Source organism: Castor canadensis, chromosome 9 (genome assembly GCF_047511655.1).
Source record: "Castor canadensis chromosome 9, mCasCan1.hap1v2, whole genome shotgun sequence".
Classification (NCBI taxonomy): Eukaryota; Metazoa; Chordata; class Mammalia; order Rodentia; family Castoridae; genus Castor; species Castor canadensis.
In genome coordinates this window covers 96,341,584-96,359,555 of record NC_133394.1, presented here as the reverse complement: position 1 = coordinate 96,359,555, position 17,972 = coordinate 96,341,584, and the positions used below count along the sequence as shown (strand labels likewise).

The following is a 17,972-nucleotide window of genomic DNA, read 5'->3' as shown; positions in this document are numbered from 1 at the left end:
CCCACTCCTCCCCTCAGTTCCAGGCAGGTCCTGTTCTGCCCTTATCACTAATTTTGCTGAAGAAAAGACACAAGCATAATAAGGAAGACAAAGCGTTTTTGCTAGTTAAGAATAGCTATACAGAGAGTCCTACTATTGCTTTCATGTACCCATGTGTTACAACCCATGTTGATTCATCTCTAACTGATCTTTACACTAATGCCTAATCCCCTTCTCATGTTGACCTCTGTCACTTTAAGGTTTCTGTATTAGTTCCTCTGGATTAAATAAACTTTGATTCAAAACCAGTTTTGTGTTACTAATATTCCAAACACTGAAAGGGCTTCTCTTTGGTTTGACTCAATCCATAGTACAGTCTTTGTCCTTTGTAGCATCTCATCAAAATTTATGTGACTCACTTAACCAAAATAAATTTTAAAATAGTGCATTTATTTTGAATGTGTTGCAACTTTGACCTATATGTACTTACCATTTTTTTAAAAGAGCTATAAACTGAATCCAGTGGCATATTATATCATGATAGTTATGTAACATTTTCTTTTATTCACCCATAAGAAATATGACAAGAGGTTTCTATCTAAAGATATTTAATCAAGAATTCAAGGGTAAGAAGTGAAACATTAAAAGAGAATTTCCAAGTGTATTTTTTGATTACTAGTGTATAAAAGTAAAAGGTTATGAAATGCTTTTTACTATTAAATAATGGTCTCTTTCTTGGTCTTGACTCAACTGTAAAAGGACTATAGTTTTCGCTCTTTATTTCCTGGTAGAGGGATATCAGCTGAATCAGGAAATTCAATATCTCCCACGCACTGCTTCAGTTTCACTAGCAATGGTGATCAGGCTGTTTGCGAGAAAGTACTTCTATCACAATCCCTAGCTTTCTACAGAAAGGAGTCCTTTAGCCTGATCATTGGAAACCTAGGAGGACTTTCCCCTATAAGCACCATGTTTCCTGTGTTACCAAGTAAGGATCAAGAATCCAAGGGGTTGGGGTTGGCAAACTTAAATTCATTTAAGTGACCGTCCACACAGCAGGAAAAAGAGAGCGTCTACTCACAGTCAGGGTGTTCATATGGCAACCAGTGGTGTTTGGTATTCTGGTATTCAAAGTGGGAGTTACGCTGCTGGCACTGCTGTGCTCTGAAGTCCTCAAAGTGCTTTTGGCATTCTTCTGTATTACAAAGCTGGTACTCGAAATTAACACCAGGACAATCCTGACCACCATTGATGGGCCTAAAGAAAAGACAACATTTAAAAAGGCAGTTTGGCTTTGGCCCAGAACTCAAGCTTGCAGACATAGTGCTAGAGGGCAGAGAGCCAGAGCTTCTGAGCTTCCAGTACAGAGTGAATGAACTCATACTTCCTAATTCCAGTCCCTTCCTAAAACACTCCTCTTTATTTGCTGTGGGGTAAAAGACCCCAAAACTCAACTTACATCAGCTTTCCAAACACTATGTTTTAAACACATGGCAAAAGTATACAAAGAGATCAAAAGCATGTACAGGGACTCAAAAACTTATATTTCTACCATGTGCAAAACATGTAGATGTGACTCAAAGGAACTTTGATCATAGCTCTATATCTCTGCTTCTTCCTAGATAAAATGCAAATAAAAAACTATCATTCAAAGAGAAAAGTTACAAGGATTAAATAAGATAAAATGTTTAAAGCTCTTAGAACAGACCCTGACTCATAGTGAACCTTTGTTTTTCTTCCTATTAAACATTGATTGGTCTTGTTACTTCTAATATTATTATCATCTCTTTTCATGAAGACAGGTTTGCGTCCCCTGTAGTCTTTATAAGACATGCTTAGAGTTATCCTGTTGCCAGAAACAGAGAAAGGGCTTTTACATGTTAAACTAGAGATAACAAAGAATGTCCTAAGTTTAATAATTTCATTTTTTTGTTTGCAAAATAAAAAAGAGCATATGATAAGGACTGAATAAGTTAGGGCTGAGTGAATGAATGTCTTCTCTGGCAGTAGTTCCCTGGACATCTGTTACTATCTTTCTTTTCCCTACTCTGAAGTGATCCCACCTACCCCAGGAATGAATCTGTGTGGTTGGTAGTGCTCCTGCCCCAAGCCCCTTGCTGCTGGAGGTGGGTCTCATAGTCTACAGTGCCCTGGCCCTATGGCCACCTTAATCCATTGGCTCATTTCCTTCATACTCCCGAACAGCAATTTTCCAAAGTCTCTCATTCGAGCTTTTCATCTTCATCATCGACTAGTCTTTACCAGATTAATAAATGAAGATTTATACAAATACACTGGTTTCTGAACTATAAACAATGTGTTTTTATGTACTGTATTTTGCATGCAGTTTATGAAACAGAATACAAATAATGGTCTATCCAAAGGTAACAAAGATTTTAGGAATTACACTCACGTGGGGTTATTGCATTGGCGTGTTCTGAAACGAACACCAGTTCCACACGTCCTGGAACAGGAGCCAAATTTGGTCCAAGACCCCCAATTGCCATCTTGTTTTTGTTGATTAGCATTCTTCCACATGCAATGACCCTTATAGCACCACTTAGGAAAGTAACAAGAGACAATGGTGAAAATCATGCATACACTAAAGCTGAAGGTGTTATATAAGAACCACTTACTTAGTCTTCACTTTTTGTTTTTCCTCCAGGGAAAGGTACATTTAAAATATCCAAAAGTAATTATACCACTAAGATGCTCTAACTTAGGGTTGCATTTTAAAGTATAATATTAAATTAAAGAGGTAACATTCACTCAGACACATTTTTAAACCACACACTCAACAGTGAGAATCAGGAATCATCATCAATTTTCTGAGTGCCAACTTGCCCAATAGGTATTATTCTACCACTCATTTCTCATTACCTATATCATCTCAGGGCTTACTAAGGGCAATGTACTCAACTTAAAGTGATGATGGGAAAATACATATCTCAACTTAGGACATAACTAACACAAAATACCCCAAGCCATGTTCAGCTTTCAAAGCACTTTTATTTCTTTATAAAATTGTAATTCATAGTGATTCTTCTAGGAAATAAATCAGATGATGATCTTCACTTTTTAGATGAGGATAATTAGGGCACAAAATTTCCTGAGTAGTTGAAGGGCCATCTGATGAAGAAGCAACTAAGGCGACTACTACAACCTTGATCCCACAGAGACACTTATTTGTGGTGCCCAGGATACAACATGTATTCAAAAGGTGTTGTCTTCCTTTCCAACATTTCAACTTGCTTTTTTATACTTCATACAATAAAATTATTGCTTAAAACCCAATGTTTGTAAGCTTAATTATAATACAATTATATTTAGGGCAGTTGGATGTTGAGAGTTGATTAGAGGATATCTTTTTTAATAAAGCAAAAATAACTCATTATTGCTCTTGTTTTCAGATAAAAGTTTAAAGTGAACTTTCCCAAAGGAAGACACTATATATAATGTAGTTGGCACAGTGTCTGATATAATGCAAGTAATCATAATGACAGGTTTATTATCATGCATAATTTATTAGAAGTAGTTTATACAATTTGAAATTGACCTTTAAAAGAGCTAAAAGCTATATTCATCTTCTTTGCCAGCTTTTGGTCCTGTCTACAAAATCTTACTTCTAAACTAGTCATGGCTCTTCAACTTGAGTTCTTAACGTGCCTTTGTTTTGGGATCTTTGCCCTTACGAGAAGCATACTTTGGCAGTTTGTAGGCATTCAGGCCCAACTACATAATTTGAGATTTAAAACCTCTGGGCATCTTTCCCGAAGGACTGAGGCCAAATCTTCTGTATAAATTCACATGACTTTATTTCTGGGCAGCTTTCACAAGGAGTAGGATGCCAACAAGTAAATCAAATCCTACTAGCAAGGGGCAGCGTTTCTGCTGAGCTGTTTCTTCCCATTCTATCTATAGTGGGCTGAATGGTGGTCCCAAAGACAACAGTTTCTAATCCCTGGAACTATAAATGTGACCTTATTTGGAAAAAGGGTCTTTGTGAGTGTGGATTAAATCAAGGATTTCAAATCAAAGAGATTGTCCTGCTTTATCCAGGTGGGCCCAATATGCCACTACATGTATCCTTACAGGAAAGAAGCGGAGGGAGATTTGATACCCACAGAAGAGGAACAGGCAAATTGACTACAAGGGCAGAGGTCAGAGCAGTGTAGCCATAAATAAGAAATGTGGTTGGCCACTGGAAGCTGGGAGAGGCAATGAACAAATACTCCATAAGACCTCCGGATGGAGTTTGACCCCTGTTCACAGACTGACTTAAGCTAGGTGAATCTCATTGGATTTCTGGCCTCCAGAACTGTGACAGAATATATTTCTGGTGCTTTAAGCCACTAAGTTTGTGGTAATTTATTACAGGAAAGTAAAACACTATCTCAGTGGATTACCATAAAGAGATCTTTGGTACTGTGGCTTCCATAAAGATGACAGTATAGAACGTTCTCCATTTGCTAGATTTTTAAAGATTACCATGCAACATATCATAAAGCTTCATTGTATAAATAGATATACTCACTTTTCCAGCAGCACATTCAGTCCCATCAAGTGGGGGTCCCTTTTTAGTCTTACAAAAGTAGGGATTATCAGGATGGCTGCACCACAACTGTTTACATGGGTCAAAGGTCCGGAACTGGAAGAGAGACGCAAACTCTTGGTGAACTCTCAGATAGCAGGACATGCACTATTATATTCTATACAGTTTCTTCGTGTTATGTTTCTTGGATATTTTCATTTCAAGTTAATAGCCAAAGTGGTGACATGTAAAAATATAAATACTGCATAAGAATTCCAAATAGGAAATACTTATATTCTGCTTTTCTAAAACAGCAATGACGTGTATGGAATTTTCTGCTTGACTTTTAATGTTTCTGCCTGCTGCTTCTATTTTCTGGTTTTCAAATAGATAATATTGGAATTAAAAATATTTTTAGTAGTTATTATGAATATTTTAAACATGAAATTTAATTTTAATGGTTTAATAGCCCTCAAGCTATGACATTGTTTCTCTTCATCCCCGTAGGTTACAAACTAGAAATAAATAATAGAATGCTAATAATTAGTTGACTAAAAGCAGAAAATATCTGTAATCTTTCTGTGTAAGTTAAGGTATGATGGTATAGTTAGTTATACATTCACATAGATTATGGTGTACTTTCTATGTACTCTATCCTCACACCAATCCGTGACTGAGAAATGAAGTGACAAGTTAAAGCTATTGTTAGTTATAAGACTGTAACAGAGCCAGACTAGAATCTTGGTTTTTCTTACTATTCAGAATGTGTCTTATTTTCTTAAAGCACCACACTATAGTATCTAAATGTTTACATAAACACACATATTATTTGTGCTTACTCTTTGTTCATCTGTTCTTTTCTGTCTAAATGCAAACATCTCACTATTCTTTAGATCTTTTAAAAATATCAGTTTATCCATCTATCTATTTGCTCACATGGCTAATGACCTATCACAGCCTTATGACCATAGATTCTATTAGTGCCCATTTTTAAACCTGAATTTATTTGTTCTAATCACTATTAGCCAATATAGAAATTGAATTTTTTATGACATTAACATTGTTGGTATTCTTAGATCTAAAGCATTAGTGAAGATAATTAGGAGTTGACAGTGTATACCTCATAGACAGGTGAAATGCTGTAAATGGAAGATTCCAAACACTGAATTAATTTCTTTTCGGTATCAAAAAATAATTTTTACTTTACTCTTACACAAAAAGTTTGCTCTAACATATAAAAAGGCTTTCTTTTTTCTTTTTCTTGTTTTTTTTTTACATGAAATACTAAAGGTCAGCTTGGAAATTTAATGACACATATCTCTAATCTGAATAATTACACGGAAGACTGATTTTAACAGATTCATTGAACATATATTATGTGCTTACATTATGCTAAGCACTTTAATAGCATTATCCCATTTAATCCTCTCATTAATCCTAGGAGATAAAAACTATCATCATCCACATTTACACATGAGGAGACTAAGTCAGAAAGATTGAACAATGTGGCAAGGTCATACATTTAATAAGTGTCAAATCCAAGACCTGATCCACCTTATCTATGACATCCACATCTTGATAACTATGCTATGCCATTTGATTTTAATATGGCAATGTACCAGCAGAACCCTTTCCCATGGTCACAAATGCATGGAATATTGGGCTATCAAGACACAGAAAAACAATGTATTCAAAGCTTAAGAGCCATATGAAGATCACAAAAACAAGGGGAAGAATACAGCACAATGATTTGGAGACTGAGAGTTTCGATTCAAAGACAAGCACCCTATTTACTAGATATATAGCCTCAGAATGTTGTTTAACCTCTGTACTTCAGGGCTTTTTCTTCCATAAAAGAAAAGTGTAACAGCTCCCTTTTAGTCTGTCATGAGGAATAAGCAAGATAGTACATTTAAGAACTTTGCTTTACCATCTAACAACCTAACAAACACAAGATATTTTGTAGGTATTCTTATACTTGTACCACCACAAATCTGTAAAGCTCCTCAGATAGGAGCTACACAAATAGATTTCAAGATGCAAAATCTAAATTGACTGTGGGTAACATACCGCAGTGCACATTTTGTAACCAACACCAAAATCAAAACGACATTGATCATCCATAGAATAATTTATTCCGGGAAGTTCTGGGAGTTTGGGCCAATCATGTTCAAAAGGGTCATCAAGGAGACAATCATAGGAACTGCAGGAAGAAAACATTACATGTAGTTAAATGTTCCTTTTAAAACCAAGTCTTAGTGAAAGGGACTCTTTCTTATATATTCTAGAATTTTATCAGAACCTAGATTAAGTTCACATAAGCATACATTTAAAGTTTTCTTTTTAAAATTTTATTTCCATTTAGAAAAAAGTCCTTCATCCTTATTCATGCCTGGAAAGTAATCCAAGCATGACTCAGGAATGCAGTACATACGTAGCAGCCTTACTCATGTCACTAAGTGAACCTCCACATGGTGTGGCATGGCAGATCCTAACACCTACATTACAGAGTACAGGTGGTATAACAAGAAGGAATCACATGACCATCTTCTCCCCATCTCCAACTCACATTTGACCATTAGTCAAAGATTTCATAAAGGATTTACCAAAAGGAAATCACCTCGAAGTTAAAAGTGCATTTATGTTCTAGGATTATGGCTTAAAACATTGTGGTTATTTTATGGAATTCTGGTGCCAAAATCGCCTAGTCAGACAAGTTTTACTATCAATAATAGCTTCACTTCCCTCCCCCGCTGACACACAAACACCCCGAGTGGTACTAGTGTTTTACAGTTTTCACACTTGTTAGGCAGGTGTTCTACTGCTTGAGCCATGTCCCCAAAGCTCTAGTTTCATTTATTAGGAACTTTGTTCTGACCAAGGTCCCAAGAGTCAATTTCATGTTTATAAGTGCTCTCATTACATGCAATGGGGTACCTACTGGATATATCTTTTCAGTTCCTGACCACTGCATCGAGACCAGTGGTAGCGATGAAAGGCTGCTTGTACCAAGGGAGCCATGACACTGCCCATAGCAGTCTCATCACCACACCTGTTGCCTTGTCCATCATGCTCCATTCCCAACCTAGAACACAAAGGAGACCTCATTGGTAAGACTCAGAAAAGCTCCAGTTTTTGCTTAGCTTCTTTTTTGACAATAAGTACTGAGAAAGATGTATTTTGTAAGTCAGCACTGCTTCCTCGGAGAAGTCACAGACATGGAAATCAAGAGCAATCTGACAGAAATGCCTTTCTTATTCTGTAGCTATGAAAAGCACAGAGGTGCCTCTACAAGACAGGCACTCATTGAGTTTCAGTGCATGACCCCTTCACTGTTCGCAACTCCTCACACTTGGCAAGGGATGAGAATTGTATGCTGGCATGCATTCTGCCCAAAGTGTGAACAATACTGGAAGAAGTGAAGAAAAGACCTTTTTTTTCTGTAAAGCTGTCAACAGTGACTTACACATGGCCAGTTTCATGGGCTACTACAAAAGCTGATGAAAAGCCATCCTCATGATTCAGGGTACAACTTCTCACTGGATGACACATGCCTGTGACTGGAGCATATCCTGTAGAGAATAACAATTACTTTTATTTTCATTTGTGAGAAAACTCATTAAGAATTACTACTGGACCTTTGCCTGGGATGGGGAGGAGCAGTGTTTCAGCAAACAGGAGCAGCATTATTTCCCTGCTGCAATATGCCACATTCTCTTGGGAAAACCACAGGTAATAGTCTCTAAAAAGATTCACTGGGTCTGTATTTTCTCCTTTCTTAAGGGAAAGAACTGTCTGGGTTACCATTCTGTTCTACCCCCCAGCTAAGCCTTGCCTTTCTGTTTTAGAAAATGGTCCTTCATATCATGGTACCAATGAAAGGAGCCAGAAATTCATCAATGTTGAAAAGAAAATCATCAGTCTACTTTTTCCAAAGTCCACATCAGAATTAATTAGATAAATGTAAGCTGACTTTGGAAGAAAGCTCCTTGGCAGCAGTCACTTCTCATGGCATCTCTTCTCATTCGAAATAGTTAGTGGAAATCACACTGCATTTTTACAGCATCCCCTCCATACCCCAAATGTACAATCATTATTTTAAAGGCAACTATAATTTACTATGGTATTTATGTGGCATTTACATTATGAATTCCACAGAAGTCACTGGAAGCAATGGAAAGAAAATGTATGTTTGGCTAGTGCCTGGTGGAAAGTGGCAGTAGAGATTTGAACATTTGAGCAGATTGCCTGCTTTAAGATTAGTTTTGAAAGTCATGTCCTTAAGTTTGTCTTCTACATATTAATGGTAATACCTTGCATTCCTGCAGGTCCAAAGTCTTGCCTGGTTAAGAAAATTGCATGATCATGGTGTTCAGAGTGGTTGGGATCAGGTTTTTGTTGCTGGCAAGCCCAGCGACACACATTCTCCAAGCTCCTGGATGGATTTCCCCTTTCTATGAGACTGATGGACTGAGAGAGAACAACATGTTAAAGAGACATATATTGTTTTCTTAAAGGCTTCTGTTAATAACTTTTTCTGAAGTTGAAATTTGGGAATTGCAATACTTGAGCAATGATTCAGTATAATATCATTTGGGGCATTCACTTTGGTTTGGGAATTCTAAATGTCCATGAAGGATATTTTGATAATGATCAATGCTATGTGTGAAAGTTAACAGACACAATTTATGGGAATGTCCAATGCTGGGATTTACTATAGCGAGGCAACTTAATAGTATTCATTAAGGGAAGAATTTTAGACTTCTAAAATATTTCCTGATTCTGCTCAGCTTCTAAATTTTGTACATGTTAAGAACAAATGTTCTGGCATGAGACTTTTTTCTAGAGATATGAAAGTAAAAGATCTTAGTTAAGACTTTTGTGTATATATTCAGTCCAGAATTAATCAACACGTGGGAAGAATAGAAGTTTTTCCATGAGCTGACAAGGCTGGTCAAATCTTAGCTTATGGGAAACAAATTATGTTAACTTCCTCCTAAAAAACTTTACCACAACAGTATTTAACCTCATGATAATGAAGAGCGATGAACTCTTATCTTGTAGTTCCAAGAGATAAATTTAAGGTACTTGGAATGCTGCCACCATCACAGTATGGTTGGGAGTTAATAGTTCAGGGGAAAAGGCCCATCCTTTAAGAACCGAGATGCTGTACTTCCCAGAATTGAACTCAGAGTCTAAAATGAGGCTCTAGTCAGATGACAGACTGAGAGCTTTGTTAAATTTCAGCAAATGTTATTATCAGTGTTTACATTCTTAGTAAAATTAGCTTGGTTTGTTACATGCTGATCAGATATTTCTCCAAACAAATGATTTAACAACCAACCAAAGGCTATTAACATCTCCAGCTGGAGTTAGCTTGTTCCTTGGTGGCAATGCAAAGTAGGTCAGGTTTATGGCAGAAACTAAGATCAATGATACCTTATCATTCCGAAATGATAAATGGATGTTAAATACAGAATGAAATGCAAACACACGGGATCTTGCCATATCTTATATGGAGAAATTCACTAGTATTTCATAATCAGGAGGCTTAATTATGGGAGAGGGACATGTAATTTTAAACATCAAGAAAATTGCCAAGTTACTTCCTCTATGTTTCATCCTCAAAGGAAGAATACTTTTCATCTATTTCATTGTTTCCAAAGACAGAAGCATATCCAATACCATTTTAAGCTAGTTAAAGTTAATTACATTACATGAAATGCCTACCATGTGCATTTTGATCCAAAGTTTTGTTTTCAAATAGATTAAAGCTCTTTTAAGTGAAAAATATTTACTGTGTCGCTTTTCAGTAAAAAAAATACATGTAAAATGTTATGTAACAAATTAAGAGAAAAATCTTTGTTTCTTCATTGATATATTCCAAGCACTTTGAAAGTATCTGTCACATAGTAGGCACTTACTATAGGCACTTTTGAATGAATATATGAATGACAAACTTGATAACAAGCTAAGAAAATTCTTTTCTCTTAATGGCATTCATTTATTTTCACTCAGTCAGCTATGCCTAAAGCCAAGACACCTATCTACAGCTTTATTATGCAGAAGTAAGAAAGACAACAGCAGCCTAAGAATCACTAGCTGCTCTAATTTGGAGATCTCCACTCATTGTAACAACTTCTCCTCCTCAGCCTGGGGCAACCAGGGGTCCATATGAGACAAAGGGTCTCTGCAGCTTCAGGCATTAAGTCTTGCACCTCTAACCCAGCCCTTAATGTTCACAACTCACAAATTTTAAGACATTTTACCTTTGCGTAACCCAGCATTATCATGCGGACCAGGACCACATTTATATGCACTCCCAGGGACTCCTCATGGTAAATTTCATTCACCTGGAAACAGAGCAGATGATTGCTAAAAGAAAGGCAACATGAAGGATTTCATGAGATGTGCAACTTTTAAAGGTTGCAAACCACCACAACTACTGGAGTCAAATTACTTTAAAAAAATTTAGTTTAAGATGAACTCTGAAGTGAAGTAATTTACTGATTCTGTGAACTCCGCAGTAATATGAACATAGAAAATGTGCTCTAAAAGGGCTTCATTAAACTATTGTAGTGTTAAAGAGTCTCTGTGTGTGAAGCATGTATCTATGTTTGTTGATGCAACAGATAAGATCCACCAAAAGCACCTACTAAAGAATGACCTTGAGAGGCCCTGCAGCCAAACTGGAGGAAAACAGACAGCAAGCATTTTCCACTGGGAGGTCCATGTGGCCAGCAGGGTGACTCCCAGCGCTCCCCTGTATATAGCAGCTGGGGTAATAATTTAAAAGTACTATAGGACAGATGTCTTTCAATATCTGAACTATTAAGGTGATTATACACATGAATGTCAGATGACCCTCAGCTCTAGATGCAACTCAGAAGAGCTAAATTGAATCACTGCTTGCTACTTAATTTTTAAAGTTAGACTGAACTTTTTCAAAGTGATTTTGTATGGCTTAATACCACAGAAATTGGAATTAAAGCAACTTTAAAGGTCATAGTTCAACTCCGACTTCTACAGACAAGGAAGATGAAGCCTGAGAGATTAAGTGATATGCAAAGTCACACAGTGAGTTATTGGCAGATATTAATCTAAAGTGGACTATAATTGCATCTTCTGATTAAGCCAGTGCAAAATGAGTGCAAACAAAAACTGCTCAACTTGGCAAATGCTAGCAGGAATGAGAAAGATGGCTAGATTACAAAATTCTTAGCTGTTCCCAAGAACAAGGATCCAACACTTGTCACAATAACTAAATGAGGGAGGGAAATGAATTACAATTTAACCTGAGACCCAGGAGGCTTGGACAGTAGGCACAGCAGCAAATCTAAAACCGTCAGAAGAAAGATAGACATAATCTCATAGGAAGAGGCTTTAAAAATACATATAACTCAGGAACCATGGAATGCTGTCAGTAGAGAAATACATAAATTTTAAATCTGTGACTTGCTACGCTGACCAAGAAACAAACCAGGAAACTCAATTTAATGTATCAAGAATCTAGCGTGACTACACAGACACCTTAAAAAATCAAGGCCTTCGATTGTACATTAAGGCATTCCCAGTGAATTTATAGACAAAAACAAAAGGGAAAGAACAGCAAAGATGGAAGAAAAAGACCTGACTCAGCCAGAATATACTACAGATGACAAAGTGTACTTTCACAAGAAAAGATGTAAACTTCTTTTAAGTGGAAAAACATGTGTGTATATTTACACACATACATTTATAAACACACATGCATACATGTGCACACATGCGTGTGCACAGAACAGTGAAGTCCAATTTAAGACCTGTGCAAGATAAGCCAAGATGTGAAAAAAAATCTGCAAAATATTCTTAAATCACATAGTAATGCAGCAGGTAGCTCATGCTGAAGTTGTCCCATTCTTGGCTAGAGTATACCTGAACTCTTGAGTTAATTTTTCTGTGCTATCTTATAAGACAGGAATTCAACAAACATGATAGCATTCAGGGAAGAGAAGAAAACCCCACAAATGTGCCATATAAAGAAGAGTTGGGGAAAGATGGAGGTCAACATCCTAGACATGAGACGTCTCAGATAATCCTGGTCCAGCTCCTCACTGCTCGTGAGATTTTCATCTCTCTGAGTCTGAATCAAATGGATTTGTTTAAAAATACTATCTTAAGCAGGTGGAGTGGCTCAAGTGGTACAGCGCCTGCTTATCAAGAGTGAGGCCCTGAGTTCAAGTCCCAGTACCCCCGCCAAAAATACTATCTTACAGGATTGGGTTAAGAATTAAAATAGTTAACTCATGCAAACATATTTTATAATATGAGGATGGAAAGTCCTCTAAACAGCATCAGAGTACAGGAAATGAAAAATCCAGAAAGAAGACTAAATAGCTGTCATATGGAAGGGAAGTTAGATTTATGCTTTATACCTATAGAAACTAAAACTAGAACCACATTATTCAAAGGGTAGTTTTCAGTTCAACATAAAGAAAAACTGGATGCTACACCAAAATCTGTGATTTCTTCATTCTCTTATCCTACACCATACCTCATACTGTCTAACTGAAGACTGAATATCCCCACCCTCTTCTTCTTGATTAATTATCTAGTAAAAAAATTCCTAGCATTATAGTTCCAATAAAAGTAAAAAGTCTATACCCAGATGTGTCCCTAACACATTCATTCAGAAACTCATGGACATTCCAACAGACTTCTTATACAGGAGCTGTTTCAAATTCAAAATGTGGTCTCACATACAAAGGTGTAACACAAAGTTATTTATTATGAGTGAACTGTAAAAGCACTTGATTTTTTTTAAAAAAAGTTATAAACAGTGTTATAATAAACCAACTTGAAGAATAATAAAATTTAAAACTAAAGAAAGTTTATAGGGAAAAAAGTAAGTTAATTTCTAGAGAAGAAGTGACAGAGAGCAAGAGGCACAGCCATTGCTGAACAGCAGTGATGACTGTAGCATTTGTAATACATAAATGTCACAGGAAGCACCCCAAACAGAAGATCTGAGACTCATAAAGTGAAGGAAAGGTGGTAATAACAACAAATAGTTTGTGATATTTGAGTTGGTATAAAATGTGCACATTGTTGCCCTCAATGGGTAAAGTCACTTGCACTTGGTAAATTTTAAAATCAGTACACTGATAAGAAAGTATAATAGCAATATTGCATTACCAAACAGTAATGAGTAGAATGATACTTCTTTAAAAGTCAGATTAACATTCACTAAAAGAAAAGTAACTATTTAACAAAAGTCATCCTTATGCCAGGCTACTTAGATAACAAGTGCTTCAGTAAAAATCAAAATTAGTTATGGAATATTCTAAGTCAGCACACAACTTTTAAACTCACAAAGTATATTATTCCAGAGCCAAAAAATCCCAAATATAAAGGAGGGATACTTTTACATAGCAGAAAGTTTTTTCAATGTCACAATTCAACATTAGTAGGTATCTATACTGTGCTAAATCAAGATCTTCCTTATTAATTTGCTTTTCAAGGATAAAAACCTGTGTCCTACACATTATTCAGTTTGAAGATGCACTCAATAATTTGGGTGGCCTTTCATCTTTCCAGGCCCTATCCATGCCTGAGATGCATATAGGATGGGAGAGGAGTCAGTGGAATATGGAGTGTTGCTGGATTAGATATTCAGTCATGGATAATGATCCCAGCTCTGCTGTGGATAAGTGAGTGACCTTATTGTGGGTATTTGACCTCTCTGGGGCACAGGTTTCCTGTTGGCAAACTGTAATTATAGTGGCTCTGCCTGTTTCATAGAGTATTTGCACAAGTCAAGCAAAATGCCACACAACTACACTCAGCAAAATTCAAAGTCCTTTAGTACCCATCCTTACCTATGCAAAAAGTTTTAAGGGTATGTTTTGATAAACCTTCTCTCAAGAAAACAGTTGTGAATGAGTGTAAACCCAGTTGGAGATAGATAGGTCTGCAGTTTGAGGCCAGCCTGAGTGAGACCCCATCTCAATCAATAAAGCAGGGTATGGTGGTTCATACCTGTGATTCCAACTACACAGGAGGCCATAGGTTGGATGATGGAAGTCTGAGGCGACCCTGGGCAAAACAGTGAGATGTGCATGAAAAAGAACTTAAAGCAAAAAAGAACTGGAGGCATGGCTCAGAAAGTAGAGCATCTGCCCAGTAAGTGCAGGACCCTGAGTTCCAACCTCTGTACTGTCAAAAAAAATAAATAAATAAACAAAAACCAGTTGCCCCATTATGCTTTTCACTGAAAGAGAATTAAAATGCTTTTATCTGAATATGTTAAATCTCAATCAGATAAAAGATGGAATTTAAATTATCTAGAAAAATCATTTGACACTATGACTTATTTGTGAAAACACTGTCTGCAGGGCTTGGAGAGGCTCTTTCCAGCAGGTGGCAGTATACACATTTTAGAGATGGTCATGGCCTTTGTTTAACACACCTCAGGGACTCACTTGCACTTTGTATGGCAATCCTTTCCCATATTTACACATACACAAAATTAAATAAAATTAAAAAACATTCTGAGGAAAATGCTAAATTTTGAATGTCTGCTCACTTGACTCTTAAAGGTAAAGAAAAATATTGAAAACATTTTATTTAGATTTTAATGTCCCCTGATTATGATATTACATAAGATATATCAAGAAACCCCTATGAGCTGGCTACTTTTAACCACTCAATAAATGATATGTAAAAAGAATTAAAAGCATACTATACCGAATTAACAACTCAAATTTATCAGGAGGGACTAATATTTGTTAGAAAGTACTTTTATGACTTTTAGTGACAGAGAAAGAATTTTATTCTGATGTAAAAGCAATATCAACAGCAACCAAAATCTACAGCTAATGTTAGATCAATTTTCCATGTTCCAAACACATTTTCTGTTTTCCTTTTTTTTTTTGGTGGCAGTGGGGTTTGAACTCAGGGCCTCACACTTGCTAGGCAGATGCTCTTACCGCTTGAGCCACTCCACCAGCCCCCCAAACACATTTTCTGGAAGGGAGCAGTACTGGGGTTTGAACTCAGGGCATCATGCTTGTGAGTCAGGTGCTCTATCACTTGAGCCAATCTACCAGTGCTTTTTTGTGTTGTATGTATTCGAGATAGGGTCTCTTTAACTATATGCCCAGGCTGGCTCTGAATTGCAATCCTCCTGATCACTGTTTCCTGGGTAGCTACAATTATAGGTGTGAGCCACCATGCCTGGCCATTCACTGTTTTAAACATTTGAATCTATATATATGTTTCAAGTAATCCATGAAACAAATTTAAAGGTAATATCATTCCCATTTTGTATCTAAAGAAACTGAGACCCAGAGAAATAACTCGTCCAATATCATACAGTTAAAGCAAAGGATGAATACCTAGGCATTCTAATTCCAGTCAGTGCTTTTAACCATTTTCCTACAATTCCACAGAACAGCAGACCACAGCAATCTTATTACTCGAGAAAAGATTATGTTTTAGATTAATAGTGATTGATGACTACCTTTGAGTTTGATAATATAGTTTGGAACTGTTTTGAGAAAGAACTTAAAAATTTCACAATCTTTCATGTAAATTTCAAAGAAATGAGCACCTGGATTCTGAATTCAGTATAAATAACTATTAATTATCAGTATAATGATATACTAAACATATTGGGAAAAAAACAATTAGAGAAAGTCAGTGAAAAACCTGAGTAAGAAAAAAATAGGATCAGATACATAATCAGTGTTTTGGGTTGTAAGAAAACCATTAAAGCACAAACATTCTAAGAAATCATGTATTTTACACCACACAATGCAAATCAAAGTATGTCTATGCAAAACCGAACATCTTTTCATCACAAGACCCAACCTATTGAACTCTGGGTAGAGTTTCTATGCGGTGTTCAGGGTTGAACCTTTAGGAGAAGGGGTAAACAGAATATTAATTCAATTTTCAGCTGACCTTAAATTGCATGAAGTTGCCAATGATGTGAAAAGAGCAAAAAGGTAAAAATCAAATCAAGTATTCCTTTCCTTGAAAGGAAAATTCCTTCCTGGTTTGTTCCCGGACAGGACAGTTTCTTCCAGGACAATTCCCTGGCAGGACAATCTGACCTGCTTTGTCTGACTAGCTGATGAACAGCTTTGTATGGCTTCAACAAAGCAACACTCATTTTTCTTTCAGATGGGTGGATTAGGTTTTGAGAGGCTGTGTAGCATGATGGTTAAGAATGTGCCTCTACAGCCAAACTGCCAGAGTATGGTCTTAGCTATGTGACCTTGAACATGTTATTTAATTGTCTCTGTGCCTCAGTTTCCTTATCTGTAAAATGGAGTAACTATAGTATTGTTCCCACAGAGCTGTTGGAAGAAATAAGTGAGTTCATATATGTAGAGTGCTTAAAATGATTTCTGGTCTTTACAAATGCAAGAAAGTATAAAAGATGATTATTAATATTTTCACATAGACGCAAATAGCACATGCATATGAATTTTTTTTTCAGAGAAACTTTCAGTTAGCTAAAGTATGTCAAGATAGCCTAAGTGGCCCTGGCTGAGCATAAAAGAATTCCAAAATGATCTATTAAAAATATCATTCTGTTAACTATTATCTCTTATGTAGATAATAGTTTCAAAAACATACCTAAATGGATTTTCAAATATCCAATATTATAGAGGGTTGTGCTCTATAATATTCCTTTTACTCTGAGTAGGTAGCTAATTCCAACCTGAAAATTTTTCTGCCTTCAATTTCAATCCCATACTACTTATAACTACTATTCAGTAATACTCACAACAAGTATTTCTTGGATAGTTGCTATGTGCCTAAATGTCAGAGTGATATGGAACTGAATAGGAAATTAATTTGAACCTATGCTCTTATCAAGCATGTATCCTAATGGAAAAAACAAGCTAAAAGCAAGGAAAAAAATAATGCAAAGTTCATTTGAGACAAAAACAGGTGCTATGAAGAAAACATATGTAAGTAATGGAATAAAGGAGGAGAGGGACAGAAAGACATTTGCTTGAGACAAGCTAGTCAGGACAGGGAAACCCAAGAACTAGAAGGACATGGTCAGGGGACACTGAGGAAAGAGTAATCTTCACAAAGGCAAGAGTTCAACATATAAGAGAAAGTTCTGAACTCTGCAGAGGGGATGTCCTTATCACTACTATGTAAGATACTGAGACTAGGATAAGTTATACTGTAGAATATTTCCCCAAAATGATTAGCAGAGAAGAAGTTTAAATATATCTATTTGTTGCCAATGCCTGATTGCTTTTCAAAACTACCTTTCCTATCATAGTGGAAATGCTGAGTCTTGTTTTCTTCTTCTCCTTCTCACTTCCTCCATTTGCTCAAAAAAATCAACTCTCCATTCACTTATTCAATCTCTCCCTTTCTGGGAATTACTTTCCTAAAATTCTCCAATTTTCTTCAAGAACAATCAGCCTACATTGCTTTGTGGCATTTCGTACTG

At 36.4% G+C, this 17,972-nt stretch overlaps 1 protein-coding gene across 6 annotated transcripts in view; it reads right to left on the bottom strand.

Moving 5' to 3' along the window:
- Adamts3 (ADAM metallopeptidase with thrombospondin type 1 motif 3) overlaps positions 1 to 17,972 on the bottom strand; it is a 244,478-nt gene that overhangs the window by 24,536 nt on the left and 201,970 nt on the right. For all 6 annotated transcript variants that reach the window (XM_074042034.1, XM_074042029.1, XM_074042030.1 and 3 more), the window contains 8 exons: positions 10,780 to 10,863; positions 8,824 to 8,980; positions 7,977 to 8,082; positions 7,452 to 7,595; positions 6,581 to 6,713; positions 4,514 to 4,627; positions 2,393 to 2,538; positions 1,061 to 1,236 (listed from right to left, as the gene is read on the bottom strand). In XM_074042034.1, coding sequence (XP_073898135.1) covers positions 1,061 to 1,236; positions 2,393 to 2,538; positions 4,514 to 4,627; positions 6,581 to 6,713; positions 7,452 to 7,595; positions 7,977 to 8,082; positions 8,824 to 8,980; positions 10,780 to 10,863 — 1,060 coding nt within the window. The remainder of the gene's footprint in view (positions 1 to 1,060; positions 1,237 to 2,392; positions 2,539 to 4,513; positions 4,628 to 6,580; positions 6,714 to 7,451; positions 7,596 to 7,976; positions 8,083 to 8,823; positions 8,981 to 10,779; positions 10,864 to 17,972) is intronic.